Source organism: Buteo buteo, chromosome 3 (genome assembly GCF_964188355.1).
Source record: "Buteo buteo chromosome 3, bButBut1.hap1.1, whole genome shotgun sequence".
Classification (NCBI taxonomy): Eukaryota; Metazoa; Chordata; class Aves; order Accipitriformes; family Accipitridae; genus Buteo; species Buteo buteo.
In genome coordinates, this window is record NC_134173.1 from 53,642,012 (window position 1) to 53,655,683 (window position 13,672).

At 40.7% G+C, this 13,672-nt stretch overlaps 1 protein-coding gene across 1 annotated transcript in view; it reads left to right on the top strand.

The window, feature by feature from the left end:
• Positions 1–13,672, top strand: part of SDC2 (syndecan 2) — a 58,846-nt gene that overhangs the window by 43,948 nt on the left and 1,226 nt on the right. Inside the window, exons 2-4 of the mRNA XM_075023656.1 lie at positions 4,177–4,288; positions 11,371–11,504; positions 12,306–12,441. Coding sequence (XP_074879757.1) covers positions 4,177–4,288; positions 11,371–11,504; positions 12,306–12,441 — 382 coding nt within the window. The remainder of the gene's footprint in view (positions 1–4,176; positions 4,289–11,370; positions 11,505–12,305; positions 12,442–13,672) is intronic.

Sequence of the window (13,672 nt, forward strand, 5' to 3'; positions counted from 1 at the left end):
AATGGCTATGACAGGGCACTTTGTACTTTTTTTTTTTTTTAATGAAGTGCACCATCCTTTCCCAACCTTCCTATTGTCTGAAGATTGTTTCCAATTTTTTGCCATTGTAATTTTGATGAATGATTTATGCCTTTCATGAGATGATGAGTCAGAAAAAGCTTTTTTGCTTTTTTTTTCTTTCTCATTTAGTGTCAGAATGAGGTTTTTTTTAAGTATGTCCTGGATGATCTAAATTAATTGAATTAAAAAATAATTTAAAATGTAAGTTTTAGTAAAATAAAGACATTGAGATTTCAAATTCAACATATTACTGGTATGGGAGTATCTTTTATCTAGTACTTAATGAGTGCTAATCTACACTACATCCATGAGATTTAGATTTATGCCAGTGTAGTCAATAACCAGACAGGAATCAGTGATCATTGGCATGTAGCATGTGAAGTATTTAGGTCACAGGATTTTGCAGCATTATATTCTTGGAATAAAAACGTAAGTGGGATAACAATGATGGATGAGAATGCAATCTCTGTCAAGAGGTAACGAGCAGTTTTTGTGGCTTCAGGGCCAGATTAAAGGCCTGATAACAGAGACATCCTTGCCTGGTGTTCCTGCCGTTTTAATAGATCTGAAAATAAGGCTGTTATATAAAAGTGACATGAGGGCCCTCATTTCAATTGTTAGCCATAGGAAATAGTCCCTTAAATATTTGGCCTTCATAATAACTAAAAATAGATCTGTGGAGTTGGAATTTGCAAACTTTTTTATTTTTCCTCCTAAGCATATTGAAGTGCTAGTACAGACCTTTCTCTGTCCAAGCCTACTGACAACAGATTTGTTTTTCCAACTTGTCTTTTGTGAGCACCCTGGAAGTAGTCCACAGGCCCCCATGGATTCCCAGCTGACAAGTGAGAAAACGTTTCTAGAGCAAATATTAAATCAAATTTATTTTTACTTAGCATAAAATTGCAAAGCTCGGCTTCAGTGCTTGATACTTACTTAAGCACCATGAAGCATTCTTTTATTTCCATTAACCGTCTCTCATTTTTCTAAGCTTAATCTTCACAGAATTATTTTTAACGGCTGTGCATTTCTTGTTGACTGTTGGGCTTTTCTTTTTATTTTTAACCTTAAGGCAGTTTTCATTCCAAGTGGCCTAAGGCAGCTACATGTTTCTGAGCAACTGGGAAAAGAGATGCAAGCTGTGAGTGTACAGGGGGTGCCCCTACCCCAAGTGTATTAGCCAGCTTGCAAAAGAGTCTGTTTAGGGACAGTGCAATGCATTTATCTATGCAAATGCTTGGGAATTTTTAAGCTTGGGTATGCTTCTTTGTGCCTTTGGTTTGAGAGGGTGCTCCTGTCCTGCCTGAGTTCTACTAGACGAGAATCATTCGTACGGGAAACAGGCTGAAGCAAGCGGCCCTGGCCAGAAAAGCTGCAGAGCATCTTACTCACGTGGAGCTTGATGTCTGATCTGAATGCATTTGGAGTTCACTATACCATATATTTCTCCCTACAGTAAATATTGTACTGGATCTGTAAGACTGTGGGGAATAGTTTTCTCATTCTGATGGAGTTGTGCCATCCACAATACTAGATATTAAATAATTTTTCACATTGTATCCTTTGCATCCCCAGAATAAAATACAATGGATGCTCAAATTGCTGCTGAAAACTACCCAGGCTTTTCTTCCATTTCTGTTCCTCTGTTTTCAGCTGGTTTAAATCTTGAGAACATCTCGGCATAGCTAGAAATGAGAGCTTTTGGCAGCTGAAAAGCCATAATTCATCGAAAGAAAGGGAATGAATATGATGGTGGGGAGCCTGGCTGACTAGGCGCTTGCAGCTTGGGCTGGGTTGGGTTAGCTGTTCAGCTGTCTTACAAAAACTGAATCTTTAGAAGAACTGTCAGGGATCATTTGTGTCTTCTCTGAGTCCTGTGAGGCTCGAAAGAGCAAGAAAACAGGGTTGTTTGTTTTGGAGCAGGGGGATGTTTTGGATTTTGTTTGTTTTTTGAATTCTGCTAAGTTTGCTTCTGATATAGATAGATGTGGGAAATGGCCTAGGGAATAAATTGATTCGTAAGTTCATATGTTTATTCAACACTAAAAATTCTGGGCATGGACGTGTGATACTGTTCTCATGCAGACTAGTTTTCATTCACTAACATTTGCAAACTCAGGCTGTTTCTCGGCTGTTGCCACATGCTATTGGCAATTTCCATTGTTAGGAAATTTCTCCAGGTAGGTCTTCAATTTTTTTTCCCAGCTTGGCATTGGGTAACATTTACTGCCTCTGATATCCTTTGAGTATTGTATGCCTTTTCTATACTCATGGTCAGCCACCTGCATTTCCTTTTAAGTATGTTTTGTTTTTTCCTGCCTGATATTGAGGAGTGGGCTGTTTTGTACCACAATTGTGGCTGAAAGTAAAATGATGTGAAGGGGTTTGGTCCATTGTGACAGCCTGATCAACAGTAGGATATTTGTCCTGTGACAGGGAGTTGTTTTCCTATACGGAAACAGTCTCAGCTGTGTCTTAATTACAATACCATCTATACACCTACCGAGTTACTTCAGGCCTTCCTTTGGAGACATCTTTTAAAGGAATTAAGTCATTTGATGGTGACCAGACATTGTCTTGAATTTCTGCTTTGGACTGCAGCCAGTTCCAGGCAGACCGTGTGAACTAGCAGCAGCAGATGAGAGCAGGCTTTTTGTAAACCTATCTTAAAAACAGGGCTTTTTTTCCCCCACATATCCCACAGGTAAAAGCTGCCATAGCAAGAGTAGACTTTGACCAGGTATTGTGTTGTTCTTCTTTTCCTCTGTAGAAGAAAAACACCATAACACTGTTTTAGTTCAGAGCTGTTCAGAGAAGTGTTAGGTACCCTCAGTGCAAAGGTTTTTTACCCTGAAATACTCAGGATGGCCTTTCTGCTTTCCATGAAGAATCGTTTTTTATTGTAAATCAAACTGAAGAGCAGTTTTCTGCCGTGAAGAAGCTTAGAACAGGAATCTGTTGACAAAAACCTCCTAAAAAAAAAAAGGCAAAAATGTCTTCAACACTATTTTTTAGACCTCTGGGAAAAAATTTGCCTCAGAAAGTCAGACGTGGGTCTTTCCATACAGGAGTTACCCCTTTCACAGTTTGGTACCGCTTTAGGAAAGCTACAGTGAATGTTGGATAGCATAAAATGGGCAATCAATGCCATGCAGTAAAAAGTAAGATGGAAACCCTTAGGACACAGAGCAGCAGGTTTGGGTGCTTATATGAGATACAGAACAGATATATTTTGGTATAGCATTTTGATATTTGGCTTTTTGACTTAAAACTCCATTTGCAACTGCCATACTTTTTCAACAAGTCGTGGCAAATGGGCATTCACAGAAATGCTGGTAAAAGTAATAGTAGTAATAGCAGCAGGTACCTTCTCAGTCATCAATACATGGCTCCCATAAGGAAGTCCTGGTTTTGGCTGGAATAAAGTTCATTTTCTTCTTAGTAGCTTGTATAGTGCTGTGTTTTGGATTTAGGATGAGAATAATGTTCATTTAGGAATTGGAGCATCTTGCCTGACCAGAATTTTGGAGATATGCTGTCTGATCTGGCAGGAAATGTCATAATCCTTAATCAACAGCACTGTCTTGGAAACATTTGTATTCTGTAGTCCCAGTTGTTCATTCTAACTTGTAAAGAGTTTTGTGAGGTTTGGCTCGATATACCTCTGAGATGGTTTTTGATGTGTGCTCTTGTTGCTTCCCATTTGAGATCAAATGACAGACCTCACGTGACAGCCTATAGGTATGTGTATTTGAGATCCTGACAGAGGGCTTCAATCCTAGGATTTGCTTCTCTCTTGTTACAGAAGCTCTGCAGAGTATATTGCAAATCCCATTTATTCATTCATGCATTTAATGAGATGAAGAGTGATTTGAAGGGGGCTTGCTTCCTAAAGATTAGGTGATTTCTTAGTTTTCATTGTGCAGCCTTGGATTTTTTTTTATGCTGTAATTTTTACAAATTTCTTTAACATCTTAGACAAATGCATTGCATAAACTGGAAGTATAAACTGTTCAGTGTGCCATCATCAACTTTGGAAACAGGAGAGAAGATTGAGAGATTGTTACGCTGGAGAACTGTTATCTTTTTAACCATTCCCTCTTATCTGTTTTCCAGAGAGCAGATTTGACCTCTGATAAAGATTTATACCTTGACAACAGCTCTGTTGAAGAAGCATCAGGCGTCTATCCAATTGATGATGATGATTATTCATCTGGGTCAGGTTCAGGTGAGACAACATGTCACAATTTTATTTTAAAAAGTGTAAGAAGTAGTGCAATTATTTGAGGAAAAGCTGTGCAGTTTTCCTTTATAAGTTGGAGATGATACTTTCAGTGTGTACCATGAGTGCTTGGCTCTCTACAGAGCATTGAGCATCCCTATGGACTGAGTTTTAAATATCAACTTTCTGCTCTTTTCTCTTACTCCTTAGTTGCATCATTTCACTGCACTATTTTCTCTCTGCTGTCCCTCTGGTTTCTGTGTAGATCTCTCTGGAGTTTAGAAATAAGGATTAGAGGAGGCTTAGTTCTCCCATAGCATAAAGCTAATTTAGTAGACTGTAAGAAAACATAGTGGCAGTAAACTTGTTTTCTCTTACATGCATTCAGGTTGACGTAAACATGGTGTCCACTTCTTTTTTGTTGTTGTTCTTTTAAATTTGGAAGTCTAGATACTGCCAAAAGCATGACAGTTTTCTCTGTGGTAACTACATCCATATAGTGAATAAAGAAATTCATAAACATAACATACTGATTTCTCAGACTTAAACACCATTAGAGGCATGTAGCTAGCTCATCATTTTTCAAAAAACTGTCAGTGAAACCTCATTAATAATTTCTTTTAGAAAGCCTCTTTGTGGAGTGTCTTCTAGACTAGCTGGGAGGCTCCAGCCATTAAAAGTTAAGTGCAGGATTTTATGGTAGTTCTGGAAGAGAAATTTCCTTATTGTTGTGAGCATTTGCTGAGCTGTTGTGGAAATCCCATTTATTTTCCAAGTGTGTTACTTATTTTTTTGTTATTGCACTTTTTGTAATCTGTCTTTGATACTTATATATACTTGTAAATTTTTGAAGGGTAAGCCCTTCTTGTAGCACCTTGTCTTCGTTACTGTTGTAAGCCACAGTTGAGATTTTTTGGATAGATTTTTGTTTTTCCTTTCTTTTGGAGTTTCAAAGATATGTTAAAATGAAGTCTGCAGAGATCTGATTGTGCTGCCAGGTAAATTCAGGCCCATCAGTCACTGGCACCTGGGTAATACCCTGTGTTTTGGGAGTCCTCCATAGGGGGAATTTGATGTTCCATTATGATCAATGGCTTAATCAGGCCTCCTTGCTGTAGGCTTCTTTGAGGGGAATTTTAACTTCATTTGAAAAAAAAAAAAAACCAACAACCAACCACTCAACCTAACAACTCAGTGATTTCATCCAGTTACCAGGACTGTTCTAAGGAAATTTCTCATCTCTGAGAAAATTGCCCTTTCAGTTAGCATCTCATTCTGTCATGTCTTCAGGTGACTTTGTAAGCTTCAGGAAAGGAGATAGGCTGACAATAAATAGCAGTATCGAGAATGGTCTGTTTTGGTTTTATTTCCTCCCTCTGTGGAGTTTGGCTGTTTCTAATATGGATGATTCAAAATGCAACCCTGCTTTTGAAGTGGAAAGGACTATACAAGAACTGGCTTCAGATTTTATTAAACCATCTCAGTGATAAAAGTGGAACCAGAAGGACAGAAACTACATCCAGACTTCACCAAAAGTAACACCTTGGCTTTCTCTTCTCTCTTTTCCTGTGCTTAGCCTTGAGCCACGGGTGGAAGATGGAGTGCGTAACACACACTTATGCTACCTCTGACAATCTCTTTCCTGCAAGAAAGCAGGAAAAGTCTCACTGTAGACTGGGACTAGTTGAATGTCCCTCCAGAGGGCTCATGTGACAGTACCAAAATCTAAATCTTTTGAACAAAGGAAGAACTCTTCAGTTCAAATAATCTTCTGAGCAATCTCTGAGCCTAACTTTTTTCACGTAAGAAAAAAACTCAAAAGGGAAGCAAATTAGCATCCCCTCTGCCCTGCTCATTCTATACTTACTGCTATCTCTATTTTATGAAGTAGAAAGTGTCCTGCAGATGTACCAATGATCAGTTTTCCTCATATTATGTTGAATGTGTCTCTCTTCAGTGATGTAGTGTTCCTAGCAGGAAGAGCCTTCCCACACAAGAGTTGTTTTCTTGCTATGTAATTCCACTCCAAGCAAACAGATCCAAGATGACAACATGCTGACTCTTTTCCTTGGTATGAAAATTGTTAGCTGCCACCAGGCCTTTGGAGATAAACAGGAATTGTCAGCACCACCATTAATGCCCTTGCAGGTCTACAAGCAGCATTAACATGGACAAATGTCACTGTAAGCATGACACATTTCAAACTAGAAATTTGCTGAGGGCTTTTTGTAAGGAGGAAAAAAGGTGATGGTGTTCTGATTTTTTCTTTTCTTTCCTTTCATAGCCTCTTTATTCTTCATGTACATTCAGCTACTGTTGTGCATTTGCCCAAGTGTTCAGTCTGAATCCATTGGTCAAGTTTCCAAAAGAACCGTGGCTGCTTCCTGCTTGTCCTGTATCAAAAGCAGAAAGTCTGTAGTGAATTTGTTAGTCCATGATTTCCTTCTTGCAGTCTCCACCTCTGAGGAGATGCCTCAGTCTGTCATCACTCTTTTTAGTGTAAGTGTTCGTATATAGCGTAATAATAAAAGAATGAAAATAGTTTTCCTGCCTATATAAAACTTGAAATGCTTTTATAGCTACTGTTGCTTTTTCCTCTGGCATAAAAGATCTTAACTGAGCCTTGGTCTTGCAGGTACCTGGAAGTAGCTGCTAAGCAGCGTGACTACCCTTATGTTAAGGAAAGGTACCATCTCTATTAGATTTATCTACAAGTTCTTTGGAAAACTATCTATCTGTCTGGTTCTTGTGTCTTCTCTTTACTTACTTCTGGCAGGCAAGTCTCTGCACTATATATATCAGAATCTCATTTTCCCTTCCCCTTCTTCTATTCCCCAGCCTAATACTTCTCAGTCAATAGCAGCTCAAGTTGAGAAGTTTAGCTCGGGATGAACTAGGCCTAGATGGATATTGTGACTGGGGACTCTTCCTGGAGGAAAGTACGGTGGTGGGGTTGGAACTCCTCCAAGAAACACAAAAGCAGATCTGCTTTGGCTCTTGACCTAACGGGAAGCCAAAGTTATGCTTCAAGGCTGGAAGGCAGTTTCAGAGTCCAGTGGCAGTGTGGCGTGGGGCTGGGTGACAGGCGGTGGCATGGCTGGGGGGGCCATGGTTCTGGGGGGGAGGCATGGGCGCTGTCCCAGGTGCTGATCAGGAGGCAGCACGGGGCCATGGCTGGCACTGGATGATCCTGGCCCTGGTGGCAGTGTGCCCAGCGGGCACTCCAGGCGGGTGACACACACCCTCCTGGTGTGCTTCCCCTCCCGTGGTGCAGGCAACACAGCAAGTATTCATTTCCCATTTCCTAAAGTTCCACTTGTAAGTGCCTTTCAGATTGGCTTGGAGCAAGAGCTTCTTCTGTCCATCTGCTACACCAGCCCCAAGCATGCTTCATGACATTGACTGCCTGGTTCTCCAGGCCCTTTAACATAAAAACCTACTCTGATACCGTATGAGAGTGTGTTTTTGTTGTGCTGGACAGAATCTAATACTTCAGTGCAGTTAGGACTCTTCCTTTTATTCTTTCTTCAAGTTTAGTTGGTTTTTTTCCCTCCTCAGGTGAGAATTATCAGAGACACGACATCCTTGCACTGTCCACATTTAGTTCAGCTGCCCTGATAGGGCACTAGTCTTATGTTTACAGTGTCATCTCTGGTTGCATAACACTATGTTGATTAAGGGTTGCATTGGGGACTTTTCATGTGAATGGGGGTGAGATAAGCCAGCTAAAAATGTGTCTTTCTGGTATGTGTTGCATTGATGATAGAGATGGAAGATGTGAAAGAAATGGTGGTTATGTGTGCGCCCACCTTATGACAAGTTTGCTTGTGGTGGTAGTACTCCCAGAGTGTGATGTGCAACAGCAAACAAACATGATGCCAAAAGATAGGGTGAAATGATTGGATTTGTTTGGTAGGAAGAGTTAATCACTCACTACTTTGCAAGTAAGAGTGCTAACTACTGTGGGCTTTTTTGTAGTGTACAATAATTTAAGCTGGCACAGTCTTAATTTCCTGACAAGTTTCCTCAAGCATCAAAAGTGTGAAGGAGCATTTGCATTCCCATCATCCAAGGAGCAGCTAATAGACACATCACTGAGGGCTATACTAGATATTTCCAATACTACAGCACAATCTGGAGCTATTTTGACCACTATGAAGATAGCAGTTAGGCAACCTGAAGAAGTTGCAGTGGATAAAAGACAGTGTGTGGTGGTCAAGAGCTCTCAATTCTATATCACAGAGATGGCTATGGGTTTAATTACTGCAGGGTTCTTGCAGTGCCCTCACTAAGAGGGCAATATCTACTTGTAGAGTGACTCAAGGCAGTTAATACCCAACACCATCACCCAAACTGGCCAATTCCAGAAACCTTCTAAAGAGACATGGGTATTTTCAAAAGGAAGAAGTAAGCTCTCATACTCCAACCATTTCACAGTATTCCTCTTAAGAACCTAGCTGGAAATTACGCTCATGACACTGTAGGTTTTTTCTTTCCTGTCCTATTTAGATTCAGGGAGGAGAGTGGTTCTCTTTTTTTTAACTTTTAGGGAACATGATACTATATAAAATGCTAATGCTATGTTCTGGAGAGCATTAGGGAGGTTTTTTTGATCCTTCAGTCCTATTTATGGGTTATTCTGAGAATACTACTCTGTTTAGCAAAGGAAATGCCTTCCCCTTGTTTAGACCTACTCCAAGCCAAGCAGAGACCTGTCTAGATAAAGCTAATTAGAAAGCAGGAACCATAGGGATGTGTCTGAGCCAGTACCTGAGTCAGGCCTAAACGATAGGTGCCCAGGTGTTTTGGGGATTGTCAGGACTCACCTGAGGCCGTGTGGAAGAGGAGTTGGGTACCTTTGGTGCAAATCTAGCAACTAGTCCAGGAGCTAGATTAGTCACCCAGTTGTTGAGAGACTGGAGATCTGCATCCTCCATAGCGAGAGAGGTTCAGATCTTTAATGCTCACCATTTTATCTGGCAGACACAACCATGGCCTAAAGCAAAAGTGGTATTTAAGGATTTGGAGGAGCAGTTGTGATTAAATGGGACTTATCATTTCATAAAAAGAAGAAAATAAAGTTCTGTACTCTCAAAGTGTGTTTCATCAGATCTCTAATCTGATCATCAATTTTAATTTCCTTGACTGTGAAAGTCTTGTGTAATTTGGAGGAACTTTGGAAGGTAAAGCAGGCCGAGCTATCCTTTGGGCCCTTATTTCTCAAAGAAAACTCTTGAGGCAAAGCCAGAAAATTTTTCCTGTTGGCTGCTTTTCCTCACCTCTGTTTTGAAGAAGGATGTTGGTTTTTTGATCTTTGAGTAGCATTTCAGGAAAATACCTAATTCTTGTTGTGAGGTCTTTATTCTGGAGATTGCACTGTAATTTTGGTATCTCTGAAGATTTTTCCAGTATTATTGTGTGGCGGTAGCTTTAATGTAGTACTTTTTTTAATGATTCCAAATATTCTTTTCTACAGTACAGAAGTTGTTTTAGTTATTGTCTTGTTAACGCCCTTCCTTTCAATGCCAAATGTATATAATTCTTGAATGTGAGTTCAAAACTTTGCTATTGCACTTGTATTTTCAGCCTGTTTTCTTTCACTACAAAAATAAGATAAGAGGTCAGTTTGGAATGAGTGAGTCATACCATTCTGCTGTTAGAGGATATATTTTTATTTGTTAGGAATTACTCTTATGCACATTTGCTGGATTTATTGCCCAATGGTTACTTGGGTAACCGGTGTCTGTAATGAGCGGAACACATTGAGATTCGTAAGGAGTGGTCCAAGAAGAGGTTGATTCTTTTTCTCTTTCAGGTCTTGCAATAATTTAGTCTCTTGTCTGTGTCTTCTTCCTTTCAGTATCACTAAAGGATATTTATTAGACATGTCCATTATCTTATTCTAAAGGAGCCTTCATACTCCAGCAGGGCTTTGAACGTGGAGGAAATTAAATTTAAGGTCATCTTTAGGGAGTTTTCTATCCTCTTACTCTTTATTTCAAAAGAAAAAGGCTTCTGTATTATGTGGAGTTTAAAAACATGTGAATTCCTAGTGACTGAAACATAAAATAATAGCAATCTTTATGTGGGTAGAAACTACTCGGTTTTTTATGTTTGAGGATTTAACAGATTTGCTGTATAGGAGAGATTTTGTTGTTGAAGCAGTGTGTTATAGGGAAAAACTGTTCAGTTCATGTTGTTTAAGTCAAGTGAGGATTAAAGAAGTTATTTGATTGATTTGTTTATGACATGTAATTATCTGGTGATTATTGAACTATAGTTTGGGGCTCAATATCAGCAATACAACAGATAACCACAATGCCAGCCACTTACAAAATGGTCATATGCAACTACGAGTTTCCAACCCCCCCTTCTGTAACTGATCCCAACATGTGCCACAGGCACACAAAGACTTGTGTGCACACACACATCCCTCTCGCAGGCGTGGGGTGTGCAAGCTCCCCTCCTCTGGGTGTGCAGGACGCCCTGCCCACAGTCCTTCGCTGTGGGGGATGTGGGTGCCCCCAGCCCCATGTGATACCAGGGCCCCACCACCTCCTGCCACCCCCAGGAGGTGACCCTGTGCCCCCAGGGTGCAGGTCCCGGGGTTGCCCCTGTGGAGAGCTAGAGGTGGCTCCTGGGAGCAGCCATGAGGCTGGGGGTTGGCACTGCCAAGCCCTGGCAGAACCCCCGCTGCCATGGGGCCATGTCAGATAGTCACACCAGCCCTGACAGCAGCTGCTTTAGCTCCAGGGTCTCTCCCCTGTTACAAGTGTTTATGCTTTTTTCATACTTCTTTTCAGGCTGGTTCCTTCTGTTTCAAAAATATCATGGTAATTTCCTGGTTACTGCTTAATCCAACTGGTGGCCTCCCTTCCTCTTTCATGGGATCACTTGGGGCAAATATCTCCCTGACAGTTTGGGGCACTCTGTTTGCACTCGCATCTTTATCTTAGCAGGCATTGTCATCTAGGCCATTTGCCTAGGGTGGGCTGTGCAAGCACCCCTACCTTAGTGTCATAATAAAAAAAGTAATTGGTCTGGAAGAATTTCACAGGGCAGTGAAATGTCACCTTTTTTGCCTCCAGGTGCTGAAGAAGATGAGGATAGTTCAGTGATAACAACATCCAGAACACTTCCAAAGTTACCGACAACTAGTGATGCATCTAGGGCTGAGACCACCACGGTGAAAATGCAGACCAAGGTGCCTGCACAAACAAAGGTGCGTGGCTGGAGAGCAACACCATTTAAAATGGTTCCACTGTACCCCATTGATAGCTTGATCTTAACTTTGTTTGATTTATATGGATTAAAAAGCCCCCACAAACTTTATTTAATGCTACTGCAGCCTTTTAAATGAATACAGAGCTGCTCGGTTTCATTCCTACTAGAAAGTCTCTATAGGGATGTCTGGATTTCACATGAAAGAAGAGATGCAGAAAAGAATATTTCATGATACACAAGAGTTTCTCATGACACCTTTGGGTCTGAGCTGTACCTTTTTTGCATCTCTCAAGGAGTTATTAAAAAATTCTACATGAAACTTCTCTTCTCAAAGGAGAATGTTGTGTGGTCGGCTGTAGTTTGAACACTTGCCAGGTTCCACTTACTATTTCAGTATTCCCTTCTACTACCATAGGTAATGTTGTCTAAGTTACCCTCAAAGGCATTCTGAATATAACATACCTGATGGGTTAATTTCAGAATTGTTATTTCATTCAGAGGCTGTTATTCTGATAAACACCGGCAATATTTAGCAGCTGTTTGCTAAATATACTTTTGGGGGTTTTAAACTTGTGGATAGTGTTTTTCATTCTGACATCATGGCGACAAATAGATCCAGTTACAATGTCTGGTATAGCATTCTGTGATCAAAAAACTTCCTGCGTGTTGTGTTTGTCAGTATTGTGGAGTATGTGTGTAGAGCCACAGCTTCGTGGCTGCCCATGACGGGCAGTGACTGTGCTGACTTGTGGTGCGCCCTGTCTGTAAACGATGCTCTGTTTTCCTTTTTGTGCCACAGTCACCTGAAGAAATTGATAAAGAGGAAAGGCCTGAGACAGATGCCAAGAAAAAGAGTGATGAGCCAGGGGATGACACTGACGTGTTCACTGAGAAGCATTCAGAAAACCTCTTCCAGAGAACAGAAGTTCTGGCAGGTGAGGCGGCATTTGCCAAGGTCTATCTCACCAGAAATGCCACAGAAAACAGAGGGAATCCATATCAAATAATGCAAACTCAACATTAGTATTTTCTTGGTAGATTCTTAAACACTTTCATAGTGGGTAGCCAGTGGTTGATTTGATGAGAATGAGACGGGCATCTTCTGGAGTTAATTAATAGTGAAGTCTGTTGCTAATTGATTTGACGCCCACAAGTTAAATACTGCCTGCTTAATATCTGGAGCTTCCACAGCTCGGAAAGGGAGTTGCAATTTGGATTGATGCTTGGAGTGTAGAAATGTATTTCTTACCCACACTACCAAGAGCACACTGCTGTCTGGTGCATCTGGTGCAGATGGACACTGCCTGGGAGGAGCTCATGGCAGGGGTGGGTGGATGGAGAGGGATGGAGGAGCACGGTCCTTAGGATACAGATGGTCTATTTCCATGCATAACCCAGGGAGGCATAGGCTGGCCACCAATGCTTTCACTACATGGGAGGTTTTTTTGGCATAAGAACAGTGTTTGTAGGTATACTTTTCCCCCATGTCCTCAGAGGGGGTGTTGGGACCCATGAAAGTCACACAGGTTTGGACCACATCTTCCTATGAGCATCCAAATGTGAAATAGCCTTAATACCCACATCAGTGGAAGCATGTAGGTTTGCTCTTGAAGTCTAGTTAGAGTTGATACTTTCTACACACTTGCTAGTGCATGATGAATGCAATGCCTCTGTTCCTACAGGTACATGAAATGTTCTCTCCTATTACTCATCAACAGGAAATTCATTTCAGTCTAGAGTCGGAGTGAAAACTGATGGAGAAAAGGGAAATCCCATTTCTTGGCTAGTGTAACAAAATAGTTCTTTTAAGGCTGAAAATGTTAACTGTTGAAAAATGAGTTTGAAAGAAAAGTTATTATTATAAATTAAGACAACTTTATGCTCTGGCAGTATTGGCAGCTTTCTTAATTGAGGTTTTGGAAAATTTTTGATAACCTTTTTAGTGCTGTGGGTTGTTGGATGTTGACTTGTAGGTGGAATGTCCTTTTAAATGATTGCCTTCATAAACACAGACAGGCTTTCTGAGAATATATTTCAGGATACTAATAATGAAGACAGTTGCATAATGGGAGCCCTTTTCTGCAATTTGAAAATAACGGCAAACTCATTGTGTGCGATGAAAAAGAAACGTGGTGTTAAACTTGTTTTTCTGGCATATTGTGAATC